Here is a 24,042-nt window from a genome sequence, read left to right as displayed (position 1 = left end):
CTTGTTCATGCCAAAGCTCATAGATTGATATGGTTTTCATACCGGCTAATGTTGATGAGTCATTTTTTATCAACTGGTTGCAAAATTAGAAACATTCTTGGAAAACATTGGCATCACCAGAATAAAACTGGCCAGTCTAAGACAATGAATTTGCCTCAACGACACGAGCTTCAGCTATGACTTGTTTTACATTATCTACAGCTGAATATAGTGGGTGAAAATGGAACTCCTCTTGCTGCTGTTGTTGATGACAATCTCCTTTTATGACCTCTTTATATAGTAACTAATTATGTTTGATCTCTATGAACAGCTCTGACAATCTTTCTTATTTTCTGTAGATTTCTAAGAACTATCTAGAAAACCCCAAAAAATGTAGCCACTGCAAAAACAAGGAACAGCACTCCACCAATGTGGCCAACCTGATTGAAATAAAGCGAGTTGCATGAAATTTGAACCAAAGCTTTGTTAATGGTGATAACTGAGGAAAAGGTTTTGAGCTCTTACCAGTTTTTCAGAAATGTAGTCAGCTAGAAGAGCTCCCCCCAGAACTGCAATAGATGTCGCAAGTAGGTGTCCGGCAATTGCACCACTAGCCACACCCCAAGGTGACTGTAGAAAGAAGAGGCAGAAATATAAATACAATATAGTGATTTGTTGAAGAAAATTTGGCCTGGTATATATGGTTTAAATTCTGAGAAGTGAAATGTTCACCTGTGCAGCACCAAGAGCAATTGTTGCAAGCATTGAGCGATCTCCCCATTCCTAGAAAATTGAAATAATCAAAATATGGTTATGGTGATATTTTATAATCCATTGTTCGGGACATAAAACCTAGTACATGAGCATGCACAAGTGAATTTGTCAACTGGTGGTTAGTGAAGCAGCAAAGAAAAAGAAAAAAACTGACAAACATGTGGGACTACTCAACCTAAATTGATTGTATGCAGAGAACCACAGCCATGTTTGTTAAAAAGAGGCGTTGACAAGATGTTCTAAGTCGTACTTGCTGCAAACCGCTTCTTGATGCTAACCGCTTATGCCCTATCATAGTTTATAATCCATCAACTTATTAGGAAGGTGTTTCACACAACATGAGCATCCATGGGGTTGGGTTGGTGCAAGCTTTTCCTTTTGTGTCTCTTGGTTGCCAGTGTGTTCCTTAGTGTGTCTGGCCTAAGCCTCAACAGACAAGTTGAGGTCAGGGTTGGTATCACAAGAACTTTGTTTTCTAAATTAAATGATTGGAGCAACCTCCGGAATGATACGAGGCTACATATAGTTCAGGCAAGTCAACAGCAATGAACCATATGTTTGTTTTGTAGTAAAGGATAAAAAGACTTGATGCCAGCATTTTATGCCCAATGCTTAATATTGTGGCAATTCAGAACTAAAGGATACTCACAGCGAAAAATACAAGGCTGAATGACTTCCAGATTATCTCCAGTGGATTGGATAGCCGTTTTGAAACCTGATGACATTGAAACACAGTCCATGGTTATTTCTATTCTATTTAAACCAATATAGGCACCCATAGAAACAGACAGGTGTACATATAGAATGAGATGTTCAGAAAAAACCAATGAGCAATTTCTCCCTTATCCCGCAGAAGTGCATTTTGAACACATGCACTGATAAAGTAATAAATTCATCCCCGAACAAAATACCAGGAAAGATTCAAAATTAGAACATTACCTTCTCTTTCACAAGTTCCTCAGCTTCAACAAATTCATCCAGTTCAGGGCCACTTTTGTCTCCCCTCTTAGCTACATTTGAAGGAAGGTCCCATGCATCTTTTATTGATTTGAGGCCAAAAAACATCAATAGAGCTATTGCAGCATATTCTCCAATTGGCAAGGCTGTCCCCATGACCAGAAGTTTTTATACAGGAACATCAAAATTTTCAATACAAATATGCCAGTAGTCTATTTTTCAACAGGCTGAAATTACACTCTATATATGGAATTCACTATAACTTGAAAGTTTTCTGTACATTTCTTTATCACATAACATACACTATCTAATAGAGAGGAATTATCATTCAAGTTGATAGACAACTGAAACTCATACCATATAAGACAGGGAGGAAGATGTCTTACATAGAAGCTGGAACCTGATGATTTCAGTTAAACTGAGTTGTAATATGTCTCATAACAACATACTAGCAGGAGCATCCCATGCAACAAGACTTCAGATAGATGCACAGACTCACAATTTCTGATTAAACCTTTTAATAACCAAAATGGTCTTACAATGCATATCGTTAAAACAAACAGCTGATAAAGTTTCATAATACCTGTAGCCCAACAAGATGGACACAGCACAGGCATTTCATTTATGGCAAAACTTTATTCAGATAGGGCATTTTTTCAAGGTCGATTCAAGTTCGTTGGTATAAATTACTTATTGAATGTGATACAAAGTACAAGGCAATTAGAGGAATGACTTAGCTGCTAGTGTTCTTTTTTTTGCCAGAGAGAGATAGTTATAACAGGTAAAATTTCAGTGACTTCTTGGAAATGTGGCCTAAATACAATAAGTCCCTTGATTTGAAAAATAGCAAAAGCATTTAAGTTTTGAGAATCATCACAAATCTCTCATGGAGTCGTGTGAGAGACCTTTGCCTATGTTTTAAAACAGGGAAATCTTTCTATAACCAGCAGATTTACATGAAATTTATATGTACAATATTTACCTTTCTTAGAATGATTCCATAGACTTAGTAACCTAGAGGTTGCACTCGTGGAGACAAAGATGGCACATTGTGGTTGAGATTAACTTTTACTGTGCATCAAAGAATATAGTTGCACTAGAAAGGAGCAAAAAGTTAGATGAGAAAAAAGCAGCAAAGAATGTAGATTCAGGTCATACAGGTCGAAAGAAACCCATTCATGATCAAATAAATACAGACAAATGGGAACTCAATGGGGTCTTGTGATTCATATACTCATCTATTTTTTTGACATACTGATAGAACTGAATAATAAAACAATACCTTTCTAGCAATTTTTTGGAAGTTAAAAAATTTGCTAAGATATAATTCAAACCATTAATAACCCATATGATGGACTTGAAAACTATTTTCCTTGTAAATAATTAACAGAAATATAAATATAAGCTAAAAAAGGAGAGAGGCAAGAACTATATCTTACTTGTCTGGAATTGAGCAGGTACTGAATGAAATATTATTCCAATTATAACTGACAAAATTGTCATTAGTGCAAGAGCACCCATTGATCCCAGAAGAACCTTGCCAATCACATAAAAAATTGTGAAACAAAATTTAGTCCCAAACAATAAGTATTATAGCAATACAAGATCCTAAAATGTAGACGATAATAAACATTGTCAGCAATAATCTGAACATCAGTTTAAACTGGCTAGTGGTGTCCAAGGACAACATCCATCGCAGCAGCCTCAGTAGCCAAATTATTTACACCCAAACATAAAAGAAAATAGAAGTCCTGATTTAAAAGATATTTTTTTTAAAATTATTCATCTGAAATCTGAATAGACCTAAATATAAGAAAGCTAACTGAAGTTGAGTCATCCACAAAAAGAACCTCAAAACTAGATTGAAAACCAAGACTAAATCTACCAATGAATCCAAAAGGCACTTCATCCAAATGAATCAAACAAGTGAACAAATATACTTCTTGACTTATCAGAATCTGGCAGTCAATTCTTTAATACACAATGGTGGACATGGAACATCTACACAAAAACCAACTAATCAACAGTTTTTAATGCAATCAATCACACAGAAATACTAGTAAACGACTTCAAATTCAGCATTTCACATAATTCTTGATTCATGATAAATTGTTTCAAACACCCAGGTGCTCAACAAGAAACTTGAATCTACGAAAATGTTATCCTCCACTGAGGAAGTATCAAATTCTTATAGTCAAAAATGACAGCAGTGACAATAAGCATGTGGCTATGACTCTCCTTTTTTCCATAAAGTAAATTTTCCACAATTATCAGGTTAGAAATTGATTGTCTATATATAGACATTTTTTTATGTGCCATTTTCACTCCTCTTTTGTGTGTCAAAAGTGATTTATATTTTACTGAAAAGAGACAAAAATGTACCCATAGATTCTGTTAACAGGAGAAACATGTAGTTTCTAATATATATCAAAGACAGTACTAGTTATCCAAAACAAGAACTGAAAATAGACAAACTGCACTAAGTAATGAAGGTTAAAAGAAAACATACCAATCCTTTGTCATATTGCATAGCCAAGAGTGCTGCAATAAAAAATGTCTGGAAAAATAAAAAGCACAAAACTTCAAATTCTAGAAGAACATATAATAGTTGTCTACATATTACATAGAAGGAAGATCAATCCAAGCATAAGAAATTTAGTAGCTTTCACAAAATATTTCCATGATCAACATGTCAAATGTAATGGCAATTGCAAGTTGAAAACTTTCCATTTTATTTTATTATTTTTTAGATTTCAAACAAAATGCTTTTGCAATGACTAAAATAGATGAAGCCAACTCAAATCGGTAAAGGCTGATAGCAAGTCTTTAAAAATATTTGTAACCGCTTTTCATTTGTAGTTCAACCTTCTGTGACACCAAGGATTAGAGCTTCAAAAAAAAAAAAAACTATGGTGTACTTCGAAAGAGTGAAACCTTAAATTTTACATTTCTAAAAAATCAATATAAATTATCAATGATTCATATGCACTAACAAAAGCATTATTTGAAGAAGAAGATAAAGCAAAGTAAGTCAACTAACACCAGAAAAAGTTCCAAGTGGCTAGAATAGTAGAAGAACAAAGATAATATGAGATGGTAAATTAACTACCTTGTCCCCAATTTCAGAAACAAATATTAATGAGAATGCTGCAGTGAATCCTGACTTTGCGATTGCAGCTAGAAGTGATGTTGGTCCTCCTTTCACCAAGGCAATCAATGAAAATACTAAAGTGCAGCCAAATAGCACAATAGCAATAGAGAGAGGATTTGGAATTCGACTGGGAGAATTTTGACTGCATATCCATGTAAATATATACATGAGCTCAACTGAAGAAAGGCGACCATTTGTGGCCCATTGCATGATTTTTGATGGTGTATAAGATCATTTTCAATGGTTCTTATCAAAAGGATTTGGTCGTTAAGTGTGTGTGAAATTAAAGTTCAAGTTTTACTGAATTCATAAACTCAAACTATAACTGTAACCTAATCTGAACATGCACATGGAAGAGTTGGAAATTAGGTTCTTGCCACGACAAACAAAATCTTACAGATGTTTTGAATGAACATAGACTGCAGGAGGAGAGAAAATTGCCACTTTTAAAATGTTCATAATTTTGGCAATGATACACATATATGCCATGCCTTCAAGAAGGGAAATCTAAAACCATCTAAGGAGTTCTATTTTTATATTAGCACAGAATAAGAAACTACTACAAAGGCAGAAGGAGAACTAGATGACTTTTTTGGAAAATTAAAAAAAGCACAATAGAAGCTTATGATACAAAACTTGGATCCTTATTTCCTGTTGCATGTTATATCATCTATGTACAAACCACAACAGGATCTCAAAGTTCAACTAAAAACCAGAACAAATTTTTCTTTTCAAGACTGCTTTTACAATTAAAATCTACATACTGTCATAATTAACATTAATGGGAGTGGTATTTTAAGTGTTTAAACCATATAAATGTATCATCTTCTAGCGTCAAAAGATCATTCAGTCCAATGTAACTCACCTATCAGATGAGCTGCCACTTGGTAGGCCATTGACAAAGAGCTTTTGATTGTTATTATCCTTCCCGCCTTCATAGCCCCCAGATCCGATACCAACATTAGACACTTGAGCTCTGATGTTGCCAAATGCAGAATTCAACCTTGATAATTTTCTACATCTTACTGAAAATACGTTATGAATACTATCACAATATGATGCTAAATAACCATAAACGCCAAGTACACTTTCAACTAATAGAATTGAATAGATATTAGACCGTAATACCGTAAAGGTAAATAAACTTGTCATTTTCTTATGCAAGAACATATTCCATGGAAAATTGAAATGTGTGAGCATTAACTTAAACTGAACTATAATTGGCTATTTTTAGTGATTTGAGCGTTCCCACATCTCAGTTGCCTCTAAATCACTCAACCATACATCACGAATTTACCATAAACATTTACTTTACTACAAGTAAAGTGTCTTTATGGTATAATGACTTCAGATTCACCCATCAAGAAGTGAAATAATGCTAAACACACTTTCTAAAGAAATTCATGAACACCCAGTTGACATTGTATTCAAATCAGAAAAACTAACACAAGAAACAGTTTAATAGAAGAACTTACGTGAACGTGAGAGGGAATTTCTAGATAACTTAGCACAAGTTGGAAATGGATCAACAAGAAGTAACAAGGGAAGTTTCCCTCTTGAAACCAACGGTTTACTGAGGGCCAAATTCTGCATATTTTTTAAATTTCACTCAAAGGAGTTCAATAATTCATTTCAGTTCACTTCCATGCAAAACCGCTCTTGGTTTTCAAAATCTTGAAAACGACAACGGGAGCAAGACCGAACTCTGCTTGTTTTGTTGGTGAATAAGCTGTCATGTACAAGTTTAGTTCAGTTTAGTTTGGCGGCCAAAAATATGTCCACCCAAAGTATGCTTTTCTTCCAAATTTCCCCTTAGTATTTTTAAACCTTCAGATCTAATTTTTCTGACGATAATCGATGATCTTTAAACACTTACTCTCTTTCTCTGATGGGCCCTTCTTTCAATCGTACATCAATGACAACCCCTAAGAGGGAAAGACATCATACAATAGGAAAGAAGAAATATCAAAGAGAAAAAGACATCGCCTAAAGATCGTCGTTCGTTATCGAAAAATTCAATTCAAAAGTTTGAAAACTGTAGAAGAAAAAATATTATTTTTGAAAACTTGGATTGAGAAAAAATTATTAGTTTTTAAGATTTAAAAAAAATAAAAAAATTAAATTTATTTTTAATATTATAAATAAAATAAAAATTTTATCTTTGAAATTATATTTTTAGTAGTTCATTGATAAGTGAATGAGATTTTCAAAGTTAAACATAAACTTAAAAAAAAAAAACGTACTTTGGGTGAGAAAGTCCATTGGGCTTAGTTTGGCGGTGGGGCTTTAGCTGGCTGCCACGTGTATAGTGGAGATAAAATCAGGAGCTTTGAGGCGGGAATAAAACGACAACATTTTATAAACTTCTGGGTCCAGGGCCTCCAGGGAGTCGTATAAGGTTCGGACGATTCTGTGATTAGGGATATAATACAGATCGGGCCGGACAGATAAATCAGGGCTAACCATCTTTTGAGCCTATGCCCATACAGGTCCGACGGGAAAATAAGGGTTAATCTACCTTTGGTAATTTTCATTGATAATTTTTTTCTTATCAGGCCTTAAACCTGAACTGTGTTGTGAACTATTGTTGGCAAATACCCACAACCTCCTCAACGCTATGGAACTTGCTGGGATGCATGACTCTAAATATGCCCATAGTTAAGATACAAGTTCTACTTGCTCACACGCCTAAGGCACCCCCATCGTCTATTTATAGTCTTGCTAACAAACCTACCTTTGGATCCCAGGGAGAAAAATCTTGGAGATCTCTAGGAGAGAGGTACTTGTTAACTTTTAACGGAAAGATCTATTGAGGAGAATTATACAATAACTTCATCGATTAAAAAGGATTGTACTAATAGAAACAGAGAAAATAAAAGAGATGAATTGAAAAATTATTGAGGGATAGAGAGATTAGCTCTCTCTCCATGAAAACAATAATTCAAATAAAGACTTGTTCAAAGATAAATAAAAAGAGTATGAAAAAGATAAACGAAAAATTGAAAAATAACAAAAAGTATGAGAGAAAGATTGACGGGAAATTGAAAGAAAAATAAGAGATGAATTAGACATTTATAAAGAAATGATCAAAGTTCTATAATGAAAAATAAAAAAAGAGATGATTTTTATCTTAAATAACTTGGATTCAATGTGAGCACCATAGGTTCACCCATACCTACATGGGTTACGTATGTATTGTATTTTCATTATGTATGTAACCCATATAGGTATGGGTACATGTGTGGCCTGCCAGTTCGCCATGTCTATGTTGATGGGTCAACCTTTTCATGCTTTAATGTTTGCATGTGACTTGATGATATCTATCCATCGTGCAAGGTTTAATTATTTATTGGGTTTGGACTTATTTTAATACTCAATTTCCCTAATTACACTTAAGGATCAAGACCATTCATTACTATGCATGCAACTTAAGCAATACCGCTAGAAGAAACCCGAAGCTCTGTATACCTAAACTTTGCATGGAGAGGCAAAAAGGCAGAAGCTCTTTCATTTATCCTAATAGATATAAATTATCTGTAAAAAATCTCAAAACTTCCAGGAAGTGAAACGTTTTATAACCCCAATTGGGAGGACAAATGGACAATTTTATAAGGATGAATATCTAGTCAATAAGCAATATTTATATATAAAATAAGAGATTGAAGGTTTGGCATGCCATTGACAATGATGAATAATTTTTGGTTTATGTTATTTGGATTAGTTCAACGGATTTGCTGAATGAGGTTGAAATCTTTGTCGCAAGTTGTTTGGTTTGTGAATAGATTTTGTTGCAAGAAAGCTGTCAATAATATTATTGAGGCAAAAAAAAAAAAAGCTTACTTTTATCCAAGGTTTAATGTATTTTTAAATTTTTAAACGTAAAATTTAAAAAATCAAATATATACTATTTTATTAAAATTCTTAATAAAGATATTATTTACCTGAAAATATTAAATTTTATTACATTTTTTCTTTAATATATATTTATTTATATAAATTGAGTTAACAGTTTATAATTAAATATTATGATTATTTATTTTTTTCTTATTTTAAATTTATTTAATTAAATACAATCACTTTAATTTATATATATAAATTTGTACATAAAATATTTCTCCTGTTTCAAATCTGAAATATAAACCCATTTAATTCCCCTTATGTTAAGTAACTTGATGGTAATAAATATATGAGGGGTTACATTTACGTTATTTCCACCAAAATTTCAGAACCATCATTTTCCTTTTTCTACTGATTACATATGGCATAAAGTCCATTGTCTCTAAAGGATATATATGATGGAATATTATATTATTTCTGTCCTTGATCATACTACCATTTCAACATGTTCATATTTTGTATTCAAAAACATATTTCCCATTAAACAAATTGTAACTAACCTAAGATGGACCTTTATAAAATATTAAAATATTTCCCATTAATTTTCAACTTTCAACCAAAAAAATTGGAGGAATGTGTTTTTATCTGTAGATAGATTGGTCTTGATTAGAGTTGGTGTTCAATTCGTTTTAAAAAAAGTTGAGTTTAGTTAGATTTAAACTCTAATTTGAATTATTTTTTAGTTATTATTAAAATAATATCATTTTAATATATATTAATTGAAAAAATATTATTTTGTATAAAAATTTTTAAATTTGTAAGTTTAATAAGCTAAAACCTTAAAATTTGAATTTGAATTCAAACTCATTTTAATTAAGTTAATTTTATATTCTTTCAAATTAAATTTAAATAAATTTAATTCGAATTTCACTTAAATATTCAAAGAGAAGTTGCATTTACCAACTACCGCTAGCATGGGAAACGGGCCCAATCACATGCAAAGTACTGTACACAAAGAACGACAGGAGGCGCCACTGAACATCAAATCAAGTGCATCTGAACCGGAACATACTTGGCCTAGCATAGAACTGCACTCTAGAGAATCACAAGATCCTCTCCGTCACGTGCGCTGTCTTCAGTTTACCACTATACCAGTCAATAACTTAAAATAATTCATTTAAACAAACTATTAACATGTCCTATCAACCACGTGGCAAAATGCTATTGGAAAAATGACGTGTTTAGGGAAGCTGATTGGGACGGAGAAACTTTGGTTTGGTCGTCCTTTTATAGCAGGCCGTTGCGTAAGCGGCCCGCCCCTTTTGCCTTGTAATCATCATTCCCTATTTACCCTCTGTATTTCCCGTATTTACATTGTACCCTGATTTAAAAAGGACAAAAAGAAGGTATAAAACCAGGGACATTCACGTGATATAATTGGAAAGAGAAATGTATCATAATTTTTTAAGTACGGTTCACTTTTCCAATCTTTTCCTTAATTAACGTTAGGTGGATCCCATCCATCCAACCATCATCATCACACGGCTCATAATTTACCAAAACCCTACCAATAATCACAAATTTACAACATTAATTGTAATTAAATAACATTAATTTAAAAATCTGCGTTATAAAAAAAAGTAAGAAAATTAAAAAAAAAAAAAAAAAGGTTCGTCTGGTTCCCACCGAAAAGAAAAACCCTTCTTAATAACCTAACCTAACCAATTCTCTCTTTCTCTTCTTTTCTTCATTTTTCTTTCTTGGGTTTTCTTCTTCTCCCTCGTCTTTATAAGTTTTTGGTTATTTATAAAACCAGACAAACAAACATGGATGCTTTAGACACAGCGGCTGGTTTCATGGACGACTTGCTTGACTTCTCCTCTGACATAGGCGAGGAAGAAGACGACGACGACATGATGATGAAGACGAATAAAAGACCTAGAAAAGCTTTGTCTACCCTTAAACATAACGCTACCACCACCACCTTCGACGTTTTCGACTCATTTCCTCCTAGCCCTTCACCGTTCCCTGTAAGTTTCATTTTTAATATCACTTTTCCGGTTCTTGGGGTCTCCGGGGAAGGCCGAGTTTTGCCTTGACTCGGTCGCTTCTTGCTGTTTTGATTCGGCCATGACTCGGCTAGGTCTTTAGTGTGTGACTGAGTCAAGACGGCCCAGTTTTGTCGAGTTGCGAGTTGACTCGGGCTTACAATTTTTAAAAACTGATGGCGTTTGACCGGTACGTAGACAGCTGTGGTTGGGGCTATTTACTCACGCACCTCTGTTTTTGATAGGTGCGTATTATTCTTTTTTAGGGACAGTTCTACCCTTTGAAATTGTGAACGGTATAGGTATTTTCTGTAAAGTTAAAAGATGTAAAGAGGGTTACTGTTGACATTTCACATAAAATAGTTGGGTCATTATTGTTGTGAGCTGTGCCTCACGAGGTAGTGGTGTAGCAATAAATGTGCAGAGGCATACAATAAGTCAATTACTTACGCTAAATGACAACGAAAAGACAACTTTATCCTTGTTTTGTGTCCGTTTCCGCCAACTTGTCCACATGAATCCCATTAGGCAAAAATGTCTTCTTATGATATTATCACCTAATACACAACTCAGTCACTAACTCGACCGCTTATCCGAGTGAACTCATACTTGTTCTGATACTTTCCACAGGAATTTGCAGAGGAAGAACTGGAATGGCTATCGAACACTGACGCTTTCCCGACAGTTGATACATTGGGAGACATTCTTTTAAATCCCATTTCGAGTGTGAACCATCAAAGTCCGGTTTCGGTTCTTGAAAACAGCAACAGTAGCCACAGTACAACCACCAGTACGAACTCCAACGGCAGCACGGTGACCAACAATAACAATGGGAATAACATAATGAACTGCTGCGGTAGCCTCCGTGTGCCGGTGCGTGCACGGAGCAAGCGGCCTCGCACTCGGCGGAGGGACTTGCAGAGCCAGGAGTCCTGGTGGGTGGTGCAAGAGAACGTGAAAGGTGTGAAATCGGTTGCGGTTGTTTCCAAAGTGTGTATTGGGAGGAAATGTCAACATTGTGGGGCTGAAAAGACCCCGCAATGGAGGGCCGGTCCAATGGGCCCCAAAACGCTGTGTAACGCTTGTGGGGTGAGGTATAAGTCCGGAAGGCTTGTGCCAGAGTACCGGCCGGCTAGTAGCCCCACGTTTTCAAGTGAATTGCATTCGAATTCTCACCGGAAGGTAATGGAAATGAGGAGGCAGAAGATGATGAGTATGGATATTGGGATTGTTGGAATGGGGATAGTTAATTAGGTTAAAAGGTAGTTTTTTTTTTTTGTGGGTTTTTTTTCCTTCATTTATAATTCAGCATAGTTAGTGAATAGGTTTATGGTGAAATGGGTTATTATATTAAGTGGGATTTAGTTACAGTTCATTTGTTTGACGATAATCAATCAAAAGAATTTTGTTTGCAGTGTGTTTGATTGTTGGTTGTGTTTTTTTAGAACAGAAGGAAGATAGTGGGAAATTTGTTAAGTCCAATTCGGATGAGTTCTTTAGTTTGTATGTTTGGACTATAGATGATGATTAAGTGTTCTTGGAGGATTGTGGATTGCAGGAATGATGGTTTTGGTGATTTGATGATTTGATTGGTTGTGAATTGTGATGTTTGAACGAATGTTCTAAGAAGGCTAACTCATTTGTGAAGGGTAGAGGAGGAGCTGCAATTGATGATGAGCTGTAACACAACTTAGGATTAGATATTTTAGAGAATATTGTAATTTTATGTTTCTTCTGACTTGTTTCTGCAATCCTTTAAGCTAGTTTTTCATAGTGTCTTTACATTCTCTTGTTTTTTGGCTTGTAATTATGTGTTGTTGAATATTTATTTGTTTGATCTCTTTGAGAAGTTGGTGTGTGCAAAGATTTTGTTTTAACATTCTCATTCAGAGGCTTGTCAAACTGAAATCCTGGAATCCATTATAGCCGGGAAGCTGCAAACATGTTTCTTAATGATGCATTGGTTGATCTTGGCTTTGGAAAGAAAGAAATTCACCGAATGATTATTGTTTCTGGGTAACATAAAGGACTCTGGTTTTGACAACTTATTAGTGGTGGAGATGACTAATTAAGACTATGGCAAATGAACTTCTGAATGATTTAGTATTGGAATAGTGGGCATGGGCATGACCATGACCATTACCAGGACCATGGGCATGGTATTATATGGAATCATTTCACATGGCATGTTGCTATTTTTTTATGCAGAAGTAGGATGGTTGTGTTTTCATGAAAAGGTGGCATGATATGAGGAAATTGACTGCATAATGGGTATTTATTTTGAGTATATAAATTGGTATATATTTTATGTGTGTTATTATGTGATTAAATAATTTTAAAACAATTAAATGATATTTAATATTATGATAACACATAAAAATATTTATTTGTATATTTAACGTTGGTCAATTCAATAATAATTTAATTTCTCTGCCCACTATTGGGCGTTGAAAAAGGCAAATTTTGTGTGGAGATAGTTGCTTTGGCTCAGTGTTATGTTCCTAAATGCATTATAAGAGAAAGATAGACAATAAAATTTGACGCAACTACGACATTGATGTTAAAAAATACACAAGGGGTATCGTCATTTGGCCTAAATTAAAAGCAGCAAAAGGGTATCTTTAGTATTAAAAGAGGAGAAAGAGATAAACCTTAAATGGGAAGCAGCAGATTCATTGGTGAGCTGTGTGAAGTGACTCATTCTCTACTCCGTCCAACTAGGACAGATGAATAATGTTTCCATAGCTTATTAGACCCTCTGCAATGTCAGTTTCTGCATTCATCTGCATCTTCCACTTTCTTGTATGTAATTTCCCCGCCAACCCCACTTCACTAACCGAATCTTTGGATTATTTTTTGCCTGCTCCTACCTGTTTTTCACTTTTCACTTTTCCATTTTTGGTTTTTGTGCTCTTCACTCTGTATCTATAGCTAAGGATTTCCAAACAGCTGCCAAAATTTAAGAAGTGGACAAAGATTACTTGCATTATTACCTCTTTTCTTTTCTTGGAGATGAGGTAAAATGTTATAATCAACTAACTTGCCAATTTTCATGCCTGTCATTATCATGTAATGAGCCTGTTTTCTGCCTACAGCTTATATGCACCTTCCATAATTGGATTTATACTACCTCTAATCTTCACCGCGAAGAAGGGAATGGATCGATTTAAGAGATAACGTATTAACGTGTTATACATGTGTTTTCTTTTTATTAGGTCATAAGGCCAATATATATCAACTTAATGGTAAAAATAGTTTGAGAGAAGCCTCAAATGTGGAGTAAAGTGGGAAAGGTTTATTCAGTTGTTGCAAAGTCACGTATTACTTTTAGTGAGGTGGTATAAATTGCACCTCAATCTCACCTTGATTGTAATATGAATGCGGTTGGAGTATCCTTTGTTTACATGGTATATCTACACCCTATTATAATAAAGTTTGATCGTGAAAAAGATCGGCCAAGGTTTGAATATGATATAATATTTTTTAAATAGAGTTTTCTTTTGAATAAAAATTTATTATTTATACTAACTGGTGATAAAAAAGTGTTTTTAGAACTAAACCTTAGGTGAAAAAATGTTATATAGAATGGAAAATGTTGTTTGCGAATCACATAGTATTAATTTGATGGGATAAGGAAAAAATAAATAGCACCATAGTGCAAGAGCAATACTATACAAACCTGCTATGGATATATAAATATTTATACTCTTATATATGTCGTCACACGATTTGGTGTTATTTTATCTTTAATTTAAAATCATCTAATTATGTGATAATACATATAAGTGTGTGTATATTTGTATACTCAATATAAGTATACGTAATTTTATTGATAGTGTAAATATGAGTAGATTATAAGTTTAAAATAGGAGTTTATACTTTATTATTCTCTCATTGAGTCTAATGAAAGCGCGATCAAGGGGTCTTCAGTTAAACAAAATTGAAAAAAAAAGTTTCATCCTTTAAAGAAACTAAAATTTCTGACCAAAACATAGACCCCAAGTTTCATTTTACATTTGATGTCTTGTAGACAAACTGGATTTGCACATGGCGTGTCAAATTAATTTCTTCATTTCATGCTTATCCATCCCCATTGCCTAACCTCATCAAAATTCTTGTAATAAGATGATATGGTTTTGACTCTCTTTAGGAGCTTTCTTTGTATCCATTTTTTCAAACCGAGTAATTATTTAGCCGACTTTGGGTTTAGAAATAGATTTGTTATTAAAGATTCCAAAATCACCTAGAAAGGGGAGACAAATTTTGAAGAAATTTGATCAGTAACTGAATGATGCAGCCAGCTGGGCTCGAGGGGTTCGTGCTGGGACAAGGCCTTTTGGGCCATTCCGGCCCATCAAAAAGCAAAACCTGGGGCATAGCCTATTTTATAGCAAATATATAAGGAAAAAAAAAAAAATATATTCGATGTGTTATTTAAAAACTTAGGTAAATCATTAATAGGAGAATGTAAAAAGTTAGGTATACGTTATCACATGAACTGCCTAAAAGTAGTAGATGGGTAAAATGACATTCATGAATTGGCGTATGGGCTTGAGTGCCCTCCATTTACTTTACAACCCACATGCCTTTTTTCTAAATTATGGGCCCTCTATCAACTAGCCTTTGACTTATTGCATTACGCAATACTATATGAATAAGCAACCATTTCTTTATATAAATCAATAAACAATTACCCACTTGAAGAATTTGTACTATCTTGCCCTTTCTACAAGTTAGGAGTTATTCAATATATTAAAATTATTAGAATTCGTAGAAAAAAAAAAAAAGTCTAGATTTTAATTTATGTTATATTTATAAAATTTTAATTTATCTGATACAATGAATATGAGTTTGACTATTATATTATGAATTTATTCATCTAACCAGTAAAGGCATAACATGTGTATATTATAAAAATTACGTATTTAAATACATGCAATGCAAATGTGAAAGATGAACATGTTTAGCATTATTTATATAAAAATAAAAATGTTTATAAAAGGTCAAATCAAAAACACATTTCCTAGGCTGTCTCTTTTCATGACAGCAACCATTGCACTTCTGTCATCTTAATTTTAATTAGGGTTTACAATAATAATAATAAATCTTCATGTGTTATTTAAAGACTAAAACATGTTTAAGACTTTGTAATTAAAGGAAATCATCCATCTCAATAAAAAGAAGAAAATGCTTAATAAGCAACCTTTTTTTTTTTCTTTTATAAATGTAGTGTGAATATATGAAGAATGCGGCAACTGGGTTGCCTAGCTTTTGGTGAATTTTGTATTTAATTGAGAAAAGTAGGCTCAATTAATTAAGGTAAAACTCAATCAAATCAAATCAAGTCCTGTCTGTGATGAGATTATTTTGATTTGATTTATTTCTAAATCATTTACCACCGTCATGCTTTACGTCAAAATTGATTTAAGCTCTTGGGAATCTGGACCCCTTAAACTAGCCCATAAATGTAGACACAAAATTAATGCCTTGCGTCATTCCTGTTTTAGGCTGTCTTTGGTAGAGTCCAACCTATTAAACTTATCCTAAAATGTCTTTTTATTGTAAAGGATGATGTTAATTAAAATAGTTTTTTAATCCTGTGCCACTTCTCATACGAATTTTTGTGATATATTATTATATAAATATAATTATTTTTTAATTTTATTTTATTTTAAAAAAATTATAAAATTTGAAATTAATTAGATAAATTAGTTGAATGAGTTAACTGATTGGTTATTGTAGATTAGTTAAATACTCGATCAACTAATTTTTTAAAATAATTAATTAATTAGGTGTTTGATCGATTGATCAACTAATCAATTTTTTAAAAATAAATTAATTGATTGAATATTTGACTGATCATCCAACCATCTGACCAATTTTTTTCCTGTCAAAGTTGTTAATAAATTTCATATTTGTATCTCATTTTATTTCATATTTTAGTTTTAATTGAATAAGTGAGTAAATTTTATATTTTAATGGGATAAATACAAAACTTAAAAATATTTTATATATATTAATTATAAAAAAAGTTACTTTATATATATATAAATTATTTTAATTAATATCTCTTTTATTTGGGTGGATTTTTTAATCAGCATCAATCATTTTAAATAAATAAAGTTAGAATCAATTTATTGGGTTTTATGCAAAAAAAAAAAAAAAAAAAAAAAAAAAAAACTGAAGTGGTGATTGAGTATTGAGTGGAGAAAAACCTAACACTTATCCTAAAACCAAAACTGAAACAAGTCAAATAAGGTTAAAGTTTGTGCTGCGTCGTGTTGGGTCTCCATCATTTCGAGATTGGTTGTCAAATGAATATGGACCGTCGGTCTGATGTTGACATAAAGCAAGCTTATGTATTGGACGGCTTAGCCTCTCCTATCTTGTGGGTCCAAATCTATGGATCCCTTCCCTGCCTTCATATTTTCTGTTTCTTTTTTATTTACATTTCTGCAAAATGAAGAATTGAGGTGAGGCTCTTCGTTTTCATTAAGAAAACAGAGAATATCCCTTGAAAATATTCAGGACTTTCTTACAAAATCTTTCATACGACTTATTTTATACATACAAAAAAAAAAAAAAAACACCCTTTTATCCACACTATTAAGAAATGCTTCATTTGTCAACCAATTACTCTTCTGGTTGGTATAATTTTTTTCTTTATTTTACAAACATTAAGATAATATAATTAGATTTCAAGAATTTAAGAGATATATTCTGTCTATGTTTTTTAGTTGCATCTTATCCTACAAAGGTGATGATGATAATCTTTTCTCGATGCATGCATATTGTGAGGGTAAACTTTTTGATCTAATATTTTTAATATTATGATATTATCTTATTGAGAATCAGTTTTACAGAATCTTATATTTATGGGTTACTATTCCTAGTTATCTTACCTTGAACTCATAGAAATGATTCTAACTTTTGATTAATTTATGCAAAAATGGTTTAGTCCTCCTTTAATATGTTTATAATTAACATTGCTTATGCTTTGTGTCTGGAACACCCTCGACAAGAAAAAATATGTGAAACCAGAAGCTATACAAATTTGCTCAAAACCCTATAACCCTCACCAACTTTTAGCCGTGTCAATATTTACTCAGATTGGAATGGAAGCTGACAAAAGGTTAAGCCAGAGGATTCTATTCTAACAACCAAGCGTAAATTTAATATTTTTATTTCAATAAAAAAAAGATGAAGTTAAGGTAGAAATTGCAATTTCGAAGTAGCTCCCTACCAAACCAAGCTGTCCCAATCATCAAATCTGAAATTTTGTCAATAAAATTTTTCCTAACCAAAAACTTTGATCAGTTATCCAACCTTTTTCAAGCACTAAAAGAGATAAAAGAGATAAACAAAACCAAGCAGCTATAATTCATTCCATCCCACCTCTTCTTACATTTATAATTGTTTACATTACATTCAAGTTGTTTTTTTTGCAAATAAAGAGTTTCATGATATGAAATGTATGCATGCCTTGTCGGCCATTAGTCATTAGACCTTCATCCAAGTCCTCACCCCAGCCCCTTCTCTTCTGTTTCCCTCAACATCTTTTCCATTCACCATCATCATTCTTTTTTCATTCACTTTTTCATATATTTGTGTTTATTATACTATTTTTCAGAAAGGGCAAAAGAAATCATCTCTTTTTTGGTTAATTCAACTTTGTAAGATTTTTCTTTTTTCAGGTTCTTGGGCCCAAATCTTTCTAGATCCTTTATGTTTGTGGGAAAAGATTAGCTGGTTTTCTCTTAGTTTTTGCTTTTGATTAATAAACTTAATGAAGTTTTCAGTTTGTATTGGTCTCAAGGAGCTGAAAGGAAGTGGTGATGGTGCTGCGTTTATTGTTTATTCTTTGATGAATGACTCTGAAATTTATAAGGAGGTATTTCAGGCTTAACAGCTCTTTTGAGAGTTTTGGTCTCTTTTTCATGGCTGAAAAGTGATGTCTTTATCTTGGAAATGATTCTCTGATTAATTGGGTTTCTTAAAGTTTTAGACTTTATTGGCTTATATCAATTTGATTAACTAAATTATTTATGTATTAGGCTGTTTTAACAGCTTGTTAAGTTTTAAATACTGATCTATTTGTTCTCCTCTGGTGTTTGGATTTCTGGGTCATACATGGGTTCTTGAATCTGTTTAATCTTAAAGACCATTGATTCGTGTGGCTATTTTACGAGAACTTGTTATCTTGTGTGCTTGGATTGATTTATCAAAGACTGCTTTTATTTAGATGATGAATCTCTAAACTTAATTAAAATACTTGTTTAAGTTATGATTGGCATGCTGTTTACGGAAATTTCTTTTGAATTGAAACTATTTCTTCTGCATTGCAATTTAATTAAGGTATCTGTGCATACGCAGATGTAATTTGAATCCAGCTGAGGTTTACCAAAATGTTGAGGAATTTTGAATCAGGGAGAGTTTTCAAAGTAGGGTTTGCAGGTTTTTTGCTGGTTGTCTTGCTATTGATTTGTGGTTCGGAGGCTTTGAATTCGGAAGGGCAATACCTGCTAGAGCTGAAGAACAGGCTACATGATGAATTCGGTCATCTGGAGAACTGGAAGTCCACTGATCAGACACCATGTTCTTGGATAGGTGTAAATTGCACTTCAGGTTATGAGCCAGTGGTCTGGTCTCTTGATTTGAATTCAATGAATCTTTCAGGAACTCTGAGCCCCAGTATTGGCGGTTTGATCCACCTAACATATCTTGATCTTGCTTACAATGAGTTAACCGGAAATATACCCAAGGAAATTGGAAATTGTTCGAGCTTGAAACAACTTTATTTGAACAACAACCAATTTGGTGGGCAAATTCCTGCTGAACTGGGTAAGCTATCCTCTTTAGAAAGTTTAAATATATGCAACAATGCGATCTCTGGTGCTCTGCCAGAGAATCTTGGAAACTTATCATCATTGGTGGAGTTTGTGGGATACACGAACAATCTGACTGGTCCATTTCCTCGTTCTTTGGGGAATCTCAAGAACTTGACAATATTTCGAGTGGGGCAGAATGCAATTTCTGGTAGCATTCCTGCAGAAATAAGTGGATGTCAGAGCCTTCAAATGTTTGGTCTTGCTCAAAATAATATCGGGGGGTCATTACCTAAGGAAATTGGGATGCTTGGTAGCTTAACCAATCTGATTTTATGGGGTAATCAATTGACAGGATTTATCCCAAAGGAGCTTGCAAATTGTACAAACCTTGAAACTCTTGCATTGTACGGGAATACTTTTGTGGGACAAATACCTAAAGAATTAGCAAGCCTCAAGTTTCTGAAGAAGTTGTATCTGTACAGAAATGAGTTGAACGGAACCATTCCAAAGGAAATAGGGAATCTGTCTATGGCAACAGAGATTGATTTCTCTGAGAATTATCTGGTCGGTGAGATTCCAACCGAGTTCTCTAAGATAACAGGTTTACGCTTGCTGTACCTTTTCCAGAACCAGCTTACTGGAGTAATACCAAATGAGCTTAGTATCTTGAGGAATTTGACAAAGCTTGACCTGTCAATTAATTACCTCACTGGTCCTATTCCATTTGGGTTTCAATATCTGACTGAAATGCTTCAATTACAGCTTTTTGACAATTCTTTGAGTGGTGGCATTCCTCAGGGGCTTGGACTTTACAGCCCACTTTGGGTAGTTGATTTTTCTAACAACCAGCTGACAGGAAGAATACCTCCTCACTTATGTCGACACTCTAACTTAATTCTGCTGAGTCTTGGATTTAATCAGCTCTATGGAAATATCCCAACTGGGGTCATCAACTGTGAAACATTGGTGCAACTTCGTTTGGTTGGAAACAGACTTGCGGGGAGCTTTCCTTCTGGGTTGTGCAAGTTGGTGAATCTTTCTGCTATTGAGTTGGACCAGAACAATTTTAGTGGGCCAATTCCACCAGAGGTCGGAAATTGCCAAAAGTTGCAGAGGCTTCATATTGCAAACAATTACTTTGCTTCCGATTTGCCTAGAGAAATAGGTAATCTCTCTCAATTGGTGACTTTAAATATGTCCTTTAATATGCTTACTGGACGGATTCCACCTGAAATTGTACACTGCAACATGCTTCAACGACTCGATCTCGGCCATAACAGCTTTGTAGGTTCTTTACCAAATGAACTGGGCACCCTTCTGCAGCTTGAGCTTCTGGAGCTCTCGGAAAATAAATTTTCTGGAAATATACCTGCATCGCTAGGGAATCTATCACATCTGACAGAATTGCAGATGGGTGGCAACTTATTTTCTGGTGAAATACCTCCAGAATTGGGTTATCTTTCAAGCTTACAAATTGCATTGAATCTCAGCTACAACAACCTCAGTGGAAGTATACCACCAGAGCTTGGGAATCTTAATCTACTGGAATTCCTTCTGCTAAATAACAATCAACTGAGTGGTGATATACCCATAACGTTTGAAAATCTTTCGAGTTTATTGGGATGCAACTTCTCATACAATGACCTTAGTGGACCTTTACCAGCTGTACCAGTGTTTAAGAATATGGCTGTCAGCAGTTTTGTTGGGAACAAAGGACTCTGCGGTGGACCTCTTGGTATTTGTGGTGAAAATCCGTCTTCTGATTCTGCTAAACATGTGGGAGATATGGCTAATCCCCGTGGTAGAATTATTACTATTGTTGCAGCTGTTGTTGGTGGTGTTTCTCTAATTCTCATAATGATTATTTTGTACTTCATCAGACGCCCAACCAAGATGGTTGTTTCCTCTCAAGATAATGAGATATCATCACCGGATTCAGACGTCTATTTTCCACCAAAGGTGGGTTTCACCTTGCAAGATCTGATTGAGGTCACCAACAATTTTCACGATAGCTATGCAGTTGGAAGTGGAGCTTATGGAACAGTCTATAAGGCGGTTATGCATTCTGGGAAAACCATTGCTGTTAAAAAGCTAGCATCAAACAGGGAAGGCAACAACATTGAAAACAGTTTTCGAGCAGAGATTTTAACTCTTGGAAAGATTAGGCATCGCAACATTGTGAAGCTTTATGGCTTTTGCTATCACCAAGGTTCCAATCTCCTTATTTATGAGTACATGGGAAGGGGCAGCTTGGGTGAATTACTTCATGGCTCTTCTTGTAGCTTGGAATGGCCAACTCGGTTCAAAGTTGCTCTTGGAGCTGCTGAAGGACTTGCTTATCTACATCATGATTGCAAACCAAGGATTATTCACCGTGATATTAAGTCCAATAATATTTTACTTGATGAGAATTTTGAAGCTCATGTGGGTGATTTTGGTTTAGCTAAGGTGATTGACATGCCTCAGTCTAAATCAATGTCAGCAGTTGCAGGATCATACGGTTATATCGCTCCTGGTAAGATTCCTTTTTGGACCTTCTATGTTCACTAAAATATTATCTGGATCATTGCTTGGCATAAAAAAATTTGCTCTAGGATAGATATGTAACCTAAGCTAACTTGTCCAGTTTAGCCTTTTTAGTTGATTTCTCGTTACTTATTTTCTTAGTGATGCTCATACTTAAAGTTGGCTTGAGAAATAAATGCATTCTAGAGGATCATCTGCCAACATGGTAGCGGTCAAGTTTTAGTAATTGAATTGGTAGAAAAAGGCCAAAAGAAGTTTGTTTATGGTCAAAGGATTATTGTCATTTGTCCTAATTCTCTCGCTGTTTAACAATTCTGAGAAGCAATTTGAATCTTTAGCCATCTAAGATCCCACTTCAAATGTCAGTGTTACGACCGATGAAACTCTTTGAGTTGATATGTATGGCGGTATGACATTAAAATATCAGTGGAGAAGCCAAATAGTTTCTTATGTTTAGCTTAGAGGCAATGTACGTAGCTTGCTCTCTCTGGTTCATATAACTAACTTTGCCTACTTGGGTTTTCAATTTAGAATAGAATTGCTTGTAATGATTGATAACATCTCTCTTTTCAATGGCAGAATATGCATACACAATGAAGGTTACTGAAAAATGTGACATCTATAGCTATGGAGTTGTTCTTTTGGAGTTGCTAACTGGGAGAACTCCTGTACAGCCGTTAGATCAAGGAGGAGATCTTGTCACTTTGGTGAAACATTACGTTCGAAACCATTCATTGACACCGGGGATACTCGATGCTCGGTTAAATCTCAAAAATGAAAGTACTGTTGATCACATGATTCTTGTCTTGAAAATTGCTTTAATGTGCACAAGTATGAACCCTACTGATAGGCCATCAATGCGGGATGTTGTATCAATGCTTATAGAGTCTGACAAGCAAGAAGGTAAATTTACTACTACTTATGAAATCCCTCTTAAAGACAAGGATCATGCTTTGTGAAAGAAAGGAGACAATTGCCAACTATTTGTTAACTCAGATGATTACTTTTTACTGTGATTCTTCCTCATAAATTATTTGCAATAGCAAGGTGGTAATAATATGTTGTAAAATTTCATATATCATCGTTTAGTCTATCTGGGTAAGTGATTTTACCCTCAAATTCTGTATATCCCTCTGCAACTAGTACAAAATAGTAACATAGTTGTACAATTTATAGTACCATAACACATGTATCTTGAAGATCCTCAAGTGCATTGAATTGATTTATCAATGTTTCTTGTCACCTTATTAGTTTGATTGTCTTAAATGTTCTTTGTTGTGTGTTCATTCTCACTTTTAATTTGCGTATGTCAAAGGAAGTTAAAATGAGATAAGAAATGGTTTGAGAGAGTTGGAGCTGTCCGTGCATTGTAAATCCCAAGATGATGATCTTGGTCTAATAAGTACTATACCATGCAATGTTGTTTGATATTCGTTCCCACAAGTACATGCAGCACGACATTTCAACTCGATTAAGATGGGAATCACATTGGGTTGAAGAAGAAGAAAGAGTTGCTGCAGGGCTATGGAGAATAATGGGGTGCAAGAAGAATAAAAAGTACTTTTATTTTATTTTTTTTCAAAATTATAATTAAGATTTAAAATTAGATTTAAACAAAAATACTTCAATACTTTTTTATAATTAAGGTCTGATAAATTGTCATTTTTCCACTTTAAAAGTAAGAATATAGTAGTAAGACAAAAAGGGATAAGATATAATGGTTGTGACATATTTTAACATAAGATAAAGAAGTAAGATTTATGTGTTACATGAGTTATGCTTCCATTTACAACCGATAGGATAGTCCTTTGGTCATCAGGAGGAGCAACAGATGGACCTTTTGTAGTTATACTCCAGCTGCAATGCCTACACTTATCCCTGTCCTGGTCATAGATATCGAACCAACGGACGACTTCCTTCCATTCAAATCTGCCGGAAAATA

At 34.0% G+C, this 24,042-nt stretch overlaps 3 protein-coding genes across 3 annotated transcripts; 2 read left to right on the top strand and 1 right to left on the bottom strand.

Annotated features, from left to right (window-relative positions):
• Positions 1–39: 39 nt before the first annotated feature.
• On the bottom strand, positions 40–6,633 carry LOC123221129 (protein PAM71-homolog, chloroplastic-like). Its single transcript, XM_044643844.1, has 10 exons — positions 6,337–6,633; positions 5,727–5,886; positions 4,820–5,003; positions 4,220–4,267; positions 3,150–3,246; positions 1,693–1,856; positions 1,403–1,468; positions 712–762; positions 505–609; positions 40–419 (listed from the first exon to the last, which is right to left on the bottom strand). The coding sequence occupies exons 1-10, from the start codon at positions 6,452–6,454 to the stop codon at positions 354–356; spliced, it is 1,059 nt and encodes a 352-aa protein (XP_044499779.1). The 5' UTR covers positions 6,455–6,633; the 3' UTR covers positions 40–353.
• Positions 6,634–10,354: 3,721 nt separating this feature from the next.
• On the top strand, positions 10,355–12,595 carry LOC123221732 (GATA transcription factor 1-like). Its single transcript, XM_044644633.1, has 2 exons — positions 10,355–10,728; positions 11,377–12,595. Exons 1-2 carry the CDS (start codon positions 10,525–10,527, stop codon positions 11,998–12,000), a joined length of 828 nt encoding a protein of 275 aa, XP_044500568.1. The 5' UTR covers positions 10,355–10,524; the 3' UTR covers positions 12,001–12,595.
• A 5,478-nt stretch (positions 12,596–18,073) lies between these two features.
• On the top strand, positions 18,074–23,350 carry LOC123221383 (probable leucine-rich repeat receptor-like protein kinase At2g33170). Its single transcript, XM_044644236.1, has 3 exons — positions 18,074–18,637; positions 19,120–22,089; positions 22,680–23,350. The coding sequence occupies exons 2-3, from the start codon at positions 19,152–19,154 to the stop codon at positions 23,057–23,059; spliced, it is 3,318 nt and encodes a 1,105-aa protein (XP_044500171.1). The 5' UTR covers positions 18,074–18,637; positions 19,120–19,151; the 3' UTR covers positions 23,060–23,350.
• Positions 23,351–24,042: the final 692 nt, after the last annotated feature.

Source organism: Mangifera indica, chromosome 7 (genome assembly GCF_011075055.1).
Source record: "Mangifera indica cultivar Alphonso chromosome 7, CATAS_Mindica_2.1, whole genome shotgun sequence".
Taxonomy (NCBI): domain Eukaryota; kingdom Viridiplantae; phylum Streptophyta; class Magnoliopsida; order Sapindales; family Anacardiaceae; genus Mangifera; species Mangifera indica.
This window is presented reverse-complemented; position numbering and strand designations above follow the sequence as displayed.